At 42.6% G+C, this 13,872-nt stretch overlaps 1 protein-coding gene across 1 annotated transcript in view; it reads left to right on the forward strand.

The window, feature by feature from the left end:
* Positions 1–13,872, forward strand: part of CMIP (c-Maf inducing protein) — a 131,181-nt gene that overhangs the window by 99,036 nt on the left and 18,273 nt on the right. The window contains exons 6-10 of the mRNA XM_036390338.2: positions 788–850; positions 2,230–2,310; positions 5,572–5,675; positions 6,241–6,345; positions 7,103–7,456. Coding sequence (XP_036246231.1) covers positions 788–850; positions 2,230–2,310; positions 5,572–5,675; positions 6,241–6,345; positions 7,103–7,456 — 707 coding nt within the window. The remainder of the gene's footprint in view (positions 1–787; positions 851–2,229; positions 2,311–5,571; positions 5,676–6,240; positions 6,346–7,102; positions 7,457–13,872) is intronic.

The raw sequence follows: 13,872 nt of genomic DNA on the forward strand, positions 1-13,872 counted from the left end.
GTGTTCAGTTGCTTAATACAGAATGTCCTGGCTGCTGTGTTTAGTGTTTGACATGGAAATGGGTACTGGGAATCCCTGTAAATGAAGAGTGGAAAAGCCTGAAGGCACCACCACATACAATATATTATTCTGGTACCATTTTCTAGTTTACAAAGGAAGCAACAGCAGCATAAGTTCATTACCCCCTCAGAGGCAGGTATGACCTCCAATGTGTTTACCCAGCATAAGCACATTGGTTTGTGCAGCAGCAAAGGAATGGTTGATCTCAGCTTTTACAAAGTTAGATGCTTGATTTTGATAAATAGGATCTTCCCAGGTAAGAGCAGTGCTAGGTTGCTTTTAGTGAGCTCTTTCTCACAAAAAAGAGCTTGAACTCCTTCACAAAGGATATGTGTGTGTGGTGGTGTTCAGTTTTTTTCTTTTAGGGAGATGTTCTAACTGAAACAGTGAGCCAGATTCATCCTTGCTGTATTACATCCTAAAGCAAAAAGTTCTGCTCCTGTTTCCATTTAAACCATTATAAATACTGCACTCCTTTGCCTGTTTTACATATTTACACTGATCTAGTTAAAAGCAGAGTTTTCCTGAGGATTCATAGCAGAGGTGTGCTTGAGCTTACTTGTAAAATAAACACATGGCCCACCTCTAATTTCTCTTTTGATGCTTTTGTCCTTTTCTAAAAGTGATCTTTTATGCCCCCAAGAAAAAATACTTCCCTGCAATATGCTTTCTCCAGTTGCTGCCTTGAAATTTAATTTTTCTCCTTTTTCTCCCTTTCTTTTTAAAGGCAATTGCACCTTTGCTGGAAAACAACCATCCTCCTCCTGACCTCTGTGAATTCTTCTGCAAGGTATCAGAACAGCTTTGCTTTCTGAAATCTCATAATTGTACATGACTGTAGTTCTTTGAGTGGGGAGTTGTTGTTTTTTTTTCCCGTAACTTCTTACCTCCTGCCCAGATTGAGTTGAGTTTTTGGTCAGCAAGCAATGATACTGGAATGGTGAACAGCACCATTATGATAAATACCATCATATGCTTAGTATATCAGAGTGTTTTGTCCTGATAGTGTGTGAGAGTTAAAATTTTGAGACTCCCACACCTCAGTCTGGGCACAAGAGGTGTCCTACTGCATGCTGTGTTGAGCTAATGCAGAAATCACTGCAGCCACTGTGTTCAGGTGTGGGTAACACAGCCCTTATGGGTAATGGCAGTGGGAACATCATAAGGACTCATCCTGTTCTCTGGTAAATCCATGCTTGTGCTGCATTTTGTATCCTTTATCCATAAACTTCAGAGTACTTTGGATTGCAGACCTTGTGGATTTAAAAATACTGCTGTTCCTCAAGGCCTGTTTGTGTTTCAGTTTTGAGTCTGCTTAAATTTGCTTGCTGATGACTGGGTATGGATTTGTCAAAGACTCTGGATGCTGCTTGTAATTCCCATCCAGAGTTATTCATCAGCTGCTTCTTCCTACAGAAACTGAGTCTTGCATTTTTATAAGCACTCTTAGGTTGTCAGTAGCCTAAGACTTGATGTATTTTTATTCCTGATTTGGGATTTTTTGATCCTTTGATCTTTCTCAGAGATGGGCACCCAATTGTCTGTAAATGTGTGCAATGGGATGTGTATAGTTGAAGGAAGGGAAACAAGTTATGGCCTTCCCAGAACAGAAGTGGACAGGGTAATGAGGAGAATTTATCTTCAAAATTGACCCTGTCTTGAGCAGGAGGTTGGACCAGATGACTTTCAGAAGCCTTTCCCAACCTAAATTACTCTGTCTGATACATTATGATTATATATTTCATCCTGTGATGGGAGAGTGGGCTGTTGGTACCTCCCAAGATCCACCACAGGTTTTCAGGCTGGACACTAGAGAAAGGAGGTTTGTGACATTACACTGCCTGTGTGATCATATCTTCCTATTCCCAGCCTCTTTCCTTTTAAAACTGTTGGCAATAAGACCCCAAAATGGTACATTGCAGTGACTTTTGGGAAGAATGGGGGACAGGGAAGGGAATTTGCAGTTTGTGAGCTCCCATGGGAATCTTTTACTAGACTCCAATAAATCCATAGGAACGAGCAGCGTTACGAGTACCTTATCTCAGGAAAGATTAATTTATCCCTTGAATTTTGCTAATCTTGGGGTAATCCATGCATGGGGTGTGGAGCCAGAGGATGCCCATCTCCAGGATTCCTGCAGCTCACAACATGACCTGTTGCTCCTTGCAGCACTGCCGAGAGCGCCCGCGGTCCATGGTGGTGATCGAGGTGTTCACCCCGGTGGTGCAGAGGATCCTCAAACACAACATGGTGAGTGCTCAGGGGGGCTCCAGCAGTTTGGGGAGGTTTTACTGCCATAACTTCTGTGATCAGCAGCTGCTCTGCTGCCTGTCGTGCCTGTTGGATCTAAATCTGCCCCCCAAAGTGTGAATGCTGCGTGTAATTGTGTGTTACTTCATCAGTGCAGAACTAATAAGCTTTCAGTGGGATCCTCAAAAGCATCTGAGCAAAGCCATGCTTTGAGGGATGTTTCTTTTGGCACCATATGCAGCTCCAGCTCTTTCCCACCTGGCCCTTGGCTCCTTATTTACTCCATGCATGTCATGCAGTTAAAACAGTTTGAAAATCAAATAAATAAGGAAAGCAGAATGGGGACTTTGTTCGTTTTGAGCTGAGCCCTCAACACTTTTCCTGTAAGACACCACCAGCCTTCTTGGTTTCCATTTTTCTTTAGGCCATGTCCAGTGAGTTCTTACCTCAGTTTCCTGAATATCCTTATACTTTTCTGCTGCTTTTCTACTGCTATTCTTCCTTCTCATTACAGGATTTAGGTACTCTGTCATTTTATGGCTGTTCTTACCCAGATTTCCTTCTCATTGCTGATCAATTCCTTGTCAGTATTTGAAATAAATGCCCTGCTTTGCTTTCCACCCTGTAGACCAGATTCCCCTCTCCCAAACTCTGAAAATAGTCTTACATATTCCATATGTAAGATCCATATTCCTTTCCTAATAGAAGTATTAGTATCTGGGGTATTTACCAGCTCTCCAGCTTTTGTGGCATATTAAGTTTCCTGCCAATGTTTTGAAGTTACATGAAGAAGTCTTCCTTCACAATGCAGTGGCAAAGAATAACAAATAAATAAAATATTTAAGGCAGTTGATTTGGCTGTGATCTCAAGGATGAACCTCTGTAACTTCATAATCAACTTCTTTTCACTAACATATAATTTTAGAGACCATCTGTTGTCATGCTGTGATTAGCATGAACCCAGTATAAAACAGTTCATATTTCTTATTTTTCCAATCATATTATTTAACTCCCTAAGTTTACAGAACTAGGTAGAAAGCCCAAGATGGCAAAAAGGTCATATTCCTGGCTCTGTGCCAGCACTATGCAGACATGTAAACATTTTTGAATATTCTGTAGTGTTCAGTGAAATATTCTGTAAATGTTATTCTTGGATTCCAGACTGAGTTTTTTAAAGCATCCAGAGCTCTTGAGGGGTCTCAAATAAAATCTAAATGCATAGTGTAATGCTTGTATTTGGTTAGCTTCAGAGAATTGGGTATATTTACCATACTTAACATTTGCAGATTGAAAATCAACATGTCTGCACCGCAGTGTGTAGTTGGAGAATTTATGGTGTCAGGTATTAATTGGAGTGGATTTGGGCACTTTACCACCCTCTGGGGACTTCTGTACTGAATAGTGCTTTAGAGAATGTGTGTGTGTGTGTGTGTGTGTGTGTGTGCACATAAATAAAGTTACTCTTTAGGGGGACACTAAACTTCATCCCCTCAGGAGGCCCCGTGCAGTCCCTGGGGCAGGAGACTGAGCTGGCTTTTCCCACCTTTGCCTCCAGTTTCTTCTGTGGCCTTTGAAAATTAACAACAAGTTTTGCTCCACAGTTTTCTATCTATAAAATGGGGAAAGAGTGTCTCATTTATCTCTGATTTTAACATCTCAAAAGAACCAGGATAGGTTTTTGTCTTGGTGACAATACTGGTTACAGGACTGGAGGCTGTTGTGTGCTGAGTTATTTGAGGAGTGCTCAGCAGCCTCCCAAACCTTTGGGTTTTAGCTGTTTGTAGACTCAGCCCAAGTGTTTGAATATAAACCCTTCTTTCTTTTTTTCTTTTTATTTTTTTGAGCAAACAGTATTGGTGGTGTGTATTGTTCTGTGCTTGGTATGTGATAGGGCATTATATTAAATTTTATTTTAGAGATCAGCAATGACATCCTCTTTATGATCTCTTGGACTTTGAGTCCAACTTCAGTTAGGACACCTAGACAGGCTGAAAACTGTCATAAGCAAATTGCAATTGCAAAAGCTGTCTTGCAAGGCATGTTCATGAAATTAATCAAATGTTCTAATGAAGCACACATGGTCTCCTGTCCTTGGTTCAGGTTGCCAGAAGGAGCTGTTGAAAGTTTAATGATGTTAATTGTAATGATGTGGAATTGCCCACAGTCCCTTTGCTGGATGAAGTTACCAGGCAGCCATTCAGTACCAGCAGTGACATTTAGGGCTTGAAGGAGACATTGTTCAGTCTGAGCTTGTTTTCAAGTTTTTGGTCATTTTCTCTGGCTGTAAAACTTACCAGGTATTAATGCAGGTTGTGCTACAGAAGAGCCTGAAACCCAGAGCACTGAAACCTTCTGTTAACTCATTCTGGAGTTTATCATCCCTTTTACAGACCACCACTAGTTCATTACCATTTGTGGCATTTCTTTAACATTTCAGCTGCCATGTTTTTTTTCCAGGCTAACTTCCACAGGCAGCTGGTGGAGGAATAGCTGGGAGTGCTTGTTTGTCCTCAGTGGACCTTGTTCCCCACTTGGAAATTCAGCTCTGTAGTTCTGCAACACCTGTGTAATAAGGTTACACCTGTGTAAATGTGAGGAAATATGCTGTGGAATAACACTCACCAGACAGCAGAATTTACTCCTTTCACATCTAAAAATAGCAGGTGATGTGAGGAGATGCAGGATTTCAGTTAGCAGGTGCCTCTCTGACTGCAGGATTTAAAGAAAGTGACTCTTGAGCTCACCTGTCAAATTCACAGCATAGCTGGAGTAAAATCATGGAGAAAAACCTGATCTCTGGTTTTGTACTTGATTGCTTATTGATAGCATGTCAAAATGATTTACTCTAACCAGATAGACCATGCCAGACATGGAAGTATAATATTTTTGGGGTTTTATTTCTAAAAATCTGCAGTTAGGAGTGAAAGCAAAAGCGCTGAACAAAAAATGTATTTCAAAATCAAAATATTAAATGAAAAGTGCAAAACAAATGTGAGACAAAACATAGGTGAGATTTTTTGGTTTTTAGTAGTTTCATTATACAGAGCTTTGTTTTCAAAATGAGTATAAAGGAAAGAAGAGATTGGAAATGCTGTCATTATTAGTGGGGAGAACATTACTTCAGTGTGCAGAGATGTTCTTCTCTTGAAGCTTGTCAGCATAATAGCAGTGTGAATTCAGTTGTTTGAGCTGGTTTCTTTTGAAAACCCACAGTTTGGATGTACATTCACCATCTTCACCAAGTCTCTCCTTCTTGGACAGGATTTTGGGAAGTGCCCTCGGTTGCGGCTCTTTACTCAGGAGTACATTCTGTCTTTGAATGAGCTGAATGCTGGAATGGAAGTGGTGAAGAAGTTTATTCACAGGTTAGTTACATTTCATTTATGGTGTATTTTCAATCCTGTTTCCATGCTTTGGTGTGTTACTTCTCCCAACCCTGCTTTACTGGCTGTTAACAGTAGCCGGTGCTTTTTGGTACTGGCAAACAGCAAATAAAAACAAATTAATCAAGTCCCTCAGGTGGTGTTGCTGAAGTCTCTTTTTCAAAATGCTAGTTCTCAGATAAGTCTGGGGTTTTCTAATTCCTCACTGCAAGGTAATGGACTTTGCTGTGTGTACATTCTTCATATACATTTAGACTCAAAGCCTCTGCAGAATGATTCAAATTAACTTTCAAGCTCATCATGCTCACTCAAGTGTGAGATTTTGGGAGGACTTTAGGGATACCACATCAATTAAACTGATGATTCGGCTTACCCTTGTTCCTAAGTGAGGCCATTGGATGTAGAGGGTTAAAATATCTCTCTGTTATAGCCCTTCTGAAGATCCCCCAAGGATGCCTATCCAGGTCTGTCACCTCATTCAGCCTGACTGGTTTTGCCCACAGAAACCTTCCTCGCAATGAGATAATCTTGTTTTTTTCTTTTCCAGCATGCATGGTCCAACAGGACAATGCCCACATCCCAGGGTCCTGCCAAATCTTGTAGCTGTCTGCTTAGCTGCCATTTATTCCTGTTATGAGGAATTCATCAACAGGTCAGTGTGAATTCCCAGCTGACCATGTGTTCTTCACAAACGAGATCAGTGTGAGATGGGTGGGCTGGAAAACCTGAGAGAAGCTGAACCTTCCTTCCCTGGTACTCACCAAGGAAGTGAGGAAGGGCAGGGGTGAGACCTTGAAGAGGGAGTTGTGTGTAAATCCCTGTGTATCTGCAGCTTTGAACTCGAGCTGGTTTCACAAGTCTGTCTCTGTTATTGTGGAAACTCTGATTCCTCACACGCCGCAGTTCTTGACACATGAGCCAGTTTCCAGTAGACACTGAGGGTTCCCCTCTGCTAGGTTTCCTGTTTGTTTATGCCTATCTGACTTTCCTCATGGTGGAGCATGGACAGGGGCTGCTCAGTGTCCAACACAAATTCCAGACACGAGGGCTGCAGACAAATGTCTGGGCATGTACTATAGCCACATACATACTTGGGCATGGATTCTGTTACAGCTTTGTACAACTTGGACAGGAAAGTTCACCTTTAGACTAAACTGGTCTGTCAATTAAAGTAATGAAAAGCTCAAGTCTTTGTCAAATAGGGGCTGCAGAACAGTCTTATTGGAGCCTTTTAATGTTTTTAATTTATTTCAGTAATCCCATTGCAGAGAGGAAAGCCATCCGCTGGGCCGGGGTGAAATGCAGTGGGAAATTGCAAAAAATTGTGGCTTCTCAGTGTTGCACTCTCTCTCCTGCTCCCTGCTGGTATGTCTGTCTACTGAAATGATTTGTTTCTTTCTGGAATTCAGTCGGGACAACTCGCCAAGCCTGAAGGAAATTCGGAACGGCTGCCAGCAGCAGTGCGACCGAAAGCCCAACCTCCCCCTCCGCCTTCTCCACACGAGTCCTGACCTGGTCTCTCAGGAGGCCACCTTGACTGAATCCCGCCTCAAACCAGTCATTGTCACTTCCAACGAGATCCACGTGGAGGTGGAGCGCAACAACACGGCCAACCAGAAGATGACGGCCGGCGTCGGCAACGACAGCGAGCCCAACCTCATCGACTGCCTGATGGTCAGCCCCACCTGCAGCACCATCAGCATCGAGCTGAGCCCCCAGGCTGACAGGATCCTGGGCTGCTACGTGGAGATCCTCAAGATGCTGTGAGTGACTGTTCTGAACAGCTTTTAGAACAATGTCATCCCAACAGCGGTGGGGAGGGCTTTTCCCTCAGGCCTGTTGTCTTCAACATCTGTGGCGAGCCAGCACGTGGTTATAAATCTTAACTCCAGCTCTGGAGAGTCCAGCCTTTGAAAGAGGCATCTGGCACTGCCAAGATGTTCTAAAAATAGCAGTAGGAAGATGAAAATGGAAAGCTTATTTGTACATTGAGCCTCAGGCATTTTACAGAAGACGGGATGTTGGTGCCAGTGGTTTCTGTTTTTGTTCTTGCCCACCAAAAATAAATTAAAAAACCCATTTGTCTCCTCCAGGGCTCTTGGGATTGCCTGAGATAGAGCTAGAAAAGGCAGGTCTGTGGTAGGTTCAGTGCTTGTGCAGTGATAGGCAGCACCACTGCCCTGATGTTAGCAGGAGTTGGATACTGTCATTGTTTTTCACTTAGATATTCTCCCTTCTTGTGCTCGTAGAAGTTTTATGACTTACTCAGATTTGCTTGTATTAGAGTGGAGTCTCTGTCCAGTTGCTTTGGTACAGTGGACCTGTATTAGGCCCCAGGTGTTCAAAGTCTTTGCCACAAAATGGTGGCAAGGTGGTTCCTGGCAGGCAAATCTGAATATCTTAAACAGGAATATAAAGGAAAATGTTCTTCAGGAAAAGCTTGGTTTTCTCTGGATGAATGAATGAAAAGGAATAACAGAAAAGGTGGACTGCAGAATGGGAGTTTTTAATAGAAGTGAAGCAAAACAACTTTGTTGACTTTGACAGTTAGCTCTGATACTGAGTTGCAGTATGTTTTGTGGCAAACTGTTTAACTTATACATTAATTATTTTTAAACAGTGTAAGGCCTAATGAAGTCATAGTTGAACTTTCTAGAATCCAAGACATGGGTGAAATCTGGACTCTGCTATAAACCATGAGCATGTGCCTGCACTGCAGACAAATGCACATCTGGGGCTGCACTCACAAGGAATAAAATGAAGTCATACTGCTGTGGTGGAGGATTTTGTGAAGGTTTTTGTCCCACATTTTCATTTTTTTTCAAAATACATGGTACAAATTTGCAGCATCACTCTTCCACTCACTACACAGCTGACTTGCAATTACTTAAGCACTCATTCAAAACTGAAAACAGGACAAGTGAATACCAGATACTGTTCCCATTAGATTCTTGAGCAGGAAGTTGCTGTGAAGGCTAATTTTGTATATTTTTTTTTTCCCCGTGGCCTAGCTTCTTCTGCCTTTAAACATGATGATTGCATTAAAAAAAGCACAGCATCTGAGTTTGCTTCATCTGGGGGCTTTTGAGTCTGCGCTCACCCAGGTGCTCCATTAAACACGTCGTGTATTTATTCCTGTCCCCTTGACTCTCCCTGTTTTTTCCATAAACACTGAGCACTCTCCCAGTCCTGGTGCTGGTTGGATGCTGACTCACTAAGCATTGACGGTTTTGGTTTCATCATGCAGCTGACACACACTTACAAACAAATTCACAAATGGACATGTTCTTCCTCACAGTCTCTCCACTTTTAAACATTTGATATGCCAGCTCCCAATTCCCATTGAATTTGCTACGCAAAGAACTTGTTTCGCTCCGTACCTTAAAATAATCTATTTTTTTTGGATGCATTTCCTATCTTTTTAAAAATCAAGTTGTTCAACAGCAGCAATGAAAATGGGAATATGTTACTGTTAGAGGTGTTGTAGGTGTGGGGAAGCTTTGAGCCCTTTTTCTGCTTGTACAGCAGGGATTCTGAAAGGTGAAAATCCCAGAGGATGTGCACAGTGAGGGACCAGTGATAACACAAAACTGGTGCAACTCTCCTCAGAGTGCCCTGCCAGAGCCCACACCCTGCTTGGGAAATCACAACCTGTGAGAATATAGGGCAGCTCCTAGGGCAGAGCTCTGCCTGTAGCTCCCCTCATTGGAGTTCCCTTCCATTCCTGCTCTTCCCTTGATTTTTTGGGTGCCTGAAAGCACTAATGCAGAATCTGCTTGCTCCTCATTCTGCCACTGGCTCACTGGGAGGTCTCAGATAAGTCACTTCTAAGTGCCTCGTTTTCCTTATTTGTAAATTCTGGTAAAGATTTTCAATGTTGTTTTTTTCAATGCTGAAACCAGCGATGGAACAGCATTTTAGAAGGACTCTGTAGTTATTACCCAAAATACAAGATAATGCTGTTGTGATGCTGATTACTTTCATGCTCTAACTCTTCCTGAGCAAAGGATTTCTGTTGCATGAAATACTAATACTGTACTTTGAAAATCTGAGAATATGAAGAAAGAGAGTTGAAGAACATGCCAGTAGGAGGAAAACATTAATTATAAAACAACTGCCATCCAGGAGCTGAGCTCTCAGCGGGCTTTCAGTAAAATAATGTTCTTATTAGTAACAATGGTAAGCCAAACATAAATAAGTTGCTTAGCATTGAGTTTGATTGTTCTTTTAGGTGTCTGACTCAGTATCATCATCAAAACAGGAGAGTCACCAGCAATGATATCTTTTTTACATAATTAACTTAGGGCAGCAGGGAGTAATTTATTTAGGCAAATTTTAATTATTGGAAGTCTAGCAAATAAGAATTCTCAACAGTAGCTTCAACAGGACATTTTATTGTTCACCTGACTCTTACACAGTGCTTACTTTTTGGGGGAAACCCTCACTTCGAATATTGATGAAGATGTGATTTAACAATCACTGTAATACTTCACTTTTTGCACAGAATGCTAAAAGGGCAGTTTAGAAAGTTTGTCTGTGGGGCTCTTACAGCACCTAGAACATCTTTGACCTTTTTTCTAATGTAGTTGAGTAAGAAAACGCAACTATTGCGTACTAAAGGAAAATAGAAAATCATGATTTTGAAGATGCTGGCAGATGACCCAAAGTCTGGGCAGATTTTAAAGGAGACACAGTCTCTAGGGTAACATACTGTTTTGGTCCTGCACTCAAAAGTGGTTCAAACTTCTGTGTCAATATTCTGTAACTCCTTCTGGACTCTGATAGTGTTACTAACACCAGCCAGTGCCTCCTGAACGCTACAAGTCTTGAACTGGTGTGTAGAAAATGCACTAAATTAACTGCAAAATTTCTGCTCATCATATTAAATTAGAGGCTTTGAGAATGGCTCAGCATTGCCCAGCTCCTATTTGCATGTTAATGTTTCCATGCACTTGGGAATGTCTTGTAAAGCCAGATTTGTGCTTGAGCAGGGCAACCATGGTTAAAGAAAGTTGCAGTAGAAAGGGCCATGTGTCCACTCCTTGGGCTGCAGAACTTCAAAGTTTTCTTTCACCTGAAGGATCCCACTGGTTCCAGGGGATGGGGAGACATTTGAACTGTCTGCAGTGAAATCTAGGTCAATTGGTTGTGGGAACAGACCCCTCTTGGGGAAGCTCTGTTGGTATTGTATCATAAACTGTTACCCTTTGTCTGTGTTATTTTTTGTTTCCATGGCTGCCTCCAGTGGCAAGGGTCTGTCCAGATGTCCAGACATTTGTACCCCTCTCTGGGGCCAGTGTCACAACCTGTTTTGGGCAGCTTTGTGTTGCTGTTTCCTGATGCTTCCATGCCAACTGTGAGCAGTGGAGCCCATTTCTGTTCTCAGCAGTTAAGGCAGAACCTTTCTAGGGTCTTTCAATGGTGCTGAATTTTCTTCTTTTAAAAAAGCCAAACAAGTCCATCTCAAAAGAAGGCTGAGCATGAAAGGCACCTCACTGTTTTGCAGATAGGTTTGTGCCTTGTATTGACAAGGGGTCTGATGAGGCTTTTTCTCAGCCTGTCCTGACACCCTCAGCTAAACCTGATGTCATACAATTCAGGGAATTGAACCTAGAGCCAGGGAAAGAAGAGATCATGTCTGGGGGTATGGTCATATTATCTGACAACAGAGATCTGCTTGTCAATCTGCTCAGTCTGGAGAACAAGCTGCTTCCAAGTAGTTGCTCTTATCTCTTCATTACCCCCAAAACCCCAAGGCCTTGGGGCTTGCAGTGTCTCCGAGATGAGAGCCACAGCTTTCCAAACACGAGCACCCACTGGAGCTTCCCCTGGCTGCTCTGCATTCCCCAATAGGTCAGTGGCATGCTCTGAATATCCCAAGTGGATTATCCTATGTCATGTTTATCGAGGTTGCCCTGGGCTGCTCGTGTGTTTTGGATTGTTTGTGCCGCACATGACACGCGGGCAGGTTTTCATTTTGGTGAAAGGTGATCCCGGGGAAGGAAAATGTATTATGTTGGCAGGCCAAGAGCGATGATGGCCCAGAGGCAAAGTCACTGCAGTGGGGGATTATTTAATTAATATGGTTGTTCTGTGCCCTGGGACAGTGTCAGGGTGAGGGAGGCTGTGGGCAGGTGATGGCACTCATCTGTCACCTGGGAGCCTGCAGGTTGGGCTGCAGCCTGGCTGCTCACCTAGAACTGCAAATCCTGCAAAAATCAGAGCCAGGGAGTCCTTCTCCCCCTTTTATCAGGCCAGTCCTGGGGTTTGAGCTGTGTGATGAGTGTTGAGCCCAGCGCCCTTGGAAGAGCTGGGAAGGGAGTTTGTCCCAGGATGTCCCTGTGGCTCTGTGCTCCCTCCTTCTCCTGGCCCGGCCTCTTTGTCTGGCTCATTGCAGTGGTTGTTCACTGCAGTCAGAACTAATCCATCTCCCTTTCTTTCCCTGCTTCAAACACTTGTCTTGTGTTAGAGCTTTGAATGGATTGAAAAAAAAGAAAAAGGAAAAAAAAAGAAAAAAGCAACTGTCTGAAATGAAAGAAGAGTGCAGATGAGATGAGCACAGACAGAAGGAAAATGTTTTTGAAAAGGGAATAGGTGGGAGGAGGAGAAACACTGTAGGCTTTTAATAAGTAGTTTAGTTTTATTCTTGTGCTGTGTTTGTTTCATGTTTCCTAGCTCACACTGAAGGGATTACAGCCTGTGCAGATTTTATGTTCAGGTCCCACTCATGCGACCAAATTTTATATATTTCAATAGGAGATTGTTTCCTTCCTTCCTTCCTTTCTTTCTTCCTTCTCCTCCTGGGGAAGCAGACTGATTTCTTTTCACTGCCCTCTCACAGACCTGCCCTGCTCCCCAGCTTTGAGAAAAGCCAGTGACACTGCCCCATTCCGTCTGCAGTTTCATTCCAAAACAACTTTTTTCTTACTCTTGCAATTTCCTTTGAAGCTCAGCCATGAAAAATTGATTGGTTCATATTATTAGTAATCACAACTCTCCAGATTGCTCAAGAAGGAGGTTCAGTGGTGTAACACTTAGCCTGAGATGTCACAGGAGCTAAGCCTCAAAGTGGCTCTCAGCTGTTAACCTTCTGTAAGAAAAGATTTGTAGGTGCTGTATCTCATGTGATATGAAGCACCTTTAACACTTCTGGATTTTCTAACTTAGCTTTTTGACTTCTGAGTCTCCCCTGCTCAAAAAAATCTGCTTTTAGCACTGTTTGTGTCTACCAATAAAAATGTATTGTTTTTAGAATAAAATCCGCTAGGAATTTCTAAAGGGTGTGCATATTTAAATAAAACAAAATGTCTGAACTGTGTTCTCACACCTGACAAACGTGGTAAGACCTGTGGCACTTCTCAGGGCTGCAGCTATAGATAGGTTGCATCAGCTCTCTCCTACAGAGACCTGGTATTTTAACAAGAAACTTTCAGCTGAACCTGGACACAGGGCAGAGTTCTGTGTGACCGACCCATTCAATGTGTCTGTGGGTCAGAAACAAAGAATAATCTTGTAGATAGATTTAATTAATCAAAGCTTTGTTGAAAGAACCCAGAAAGCTCATCTTGGAGATGCTGTGTCAGAGGTTTCCTTGCATTATTTCAGTTTATGTGACTAGCCCCATCCTCAGGTGTGTCATGATACTCACTTTACACTGACTAAACGGAAAAACAACCCCTGTAATGAAGTCCTGCTTCATGTCTTGCTGTTCTGAGACATTAAACAGAGTTGATCATCTTCCTTATTTGTTCAGTGGCTAAGCAGGTGAGGGACTTTTTGTCTCTGGAAAAAACCTGATGAATAGGTGATCACAAAGGGCTCTTGCTGCCACTGACTCACACTCACTTCAGGTTTGTGAGACACCCCCTGTCTCAGAGTTGGCCCTAGCTTAGACCTGTAAACAGAATTTTTCATGGAGGAGAAAATTAGGTTCAGTGGCTTCTAGCATAACTGGCATGGGCACGAGGTTTCTTTTTTGGATTACTGTAACTTCACATGTGCTCTTCTGGTTTTTAATGCACTAAACCACTTTCAGTGGTCCTCATGGGTTGGTTGCTTGCATGACATAGCACACATTTGTGTAACCTGAACTCACACTGCTCTTGGGCAAGTGATAACTGCTTCCCTGGTTGATTTTTACATCACAATTCTCCATTCAGGTAAAACTTCTCTGCATGTT

This window comes from Molothrus ater, chromosome 12 (assembly GCF_012460135.2).
Source record: "Molothrus ater isolate BHLD 08-10-18 breed brown headed cowbird chromosome 12, BPBGC_Mater_1.1, whole genome shotgun sequence".
Taxonomy (NCBI): Eukaryota; Metazoa; Chordata; class Aves; order Passeriformes; family Icteridae; genus Molothrus; species Molothrus ater.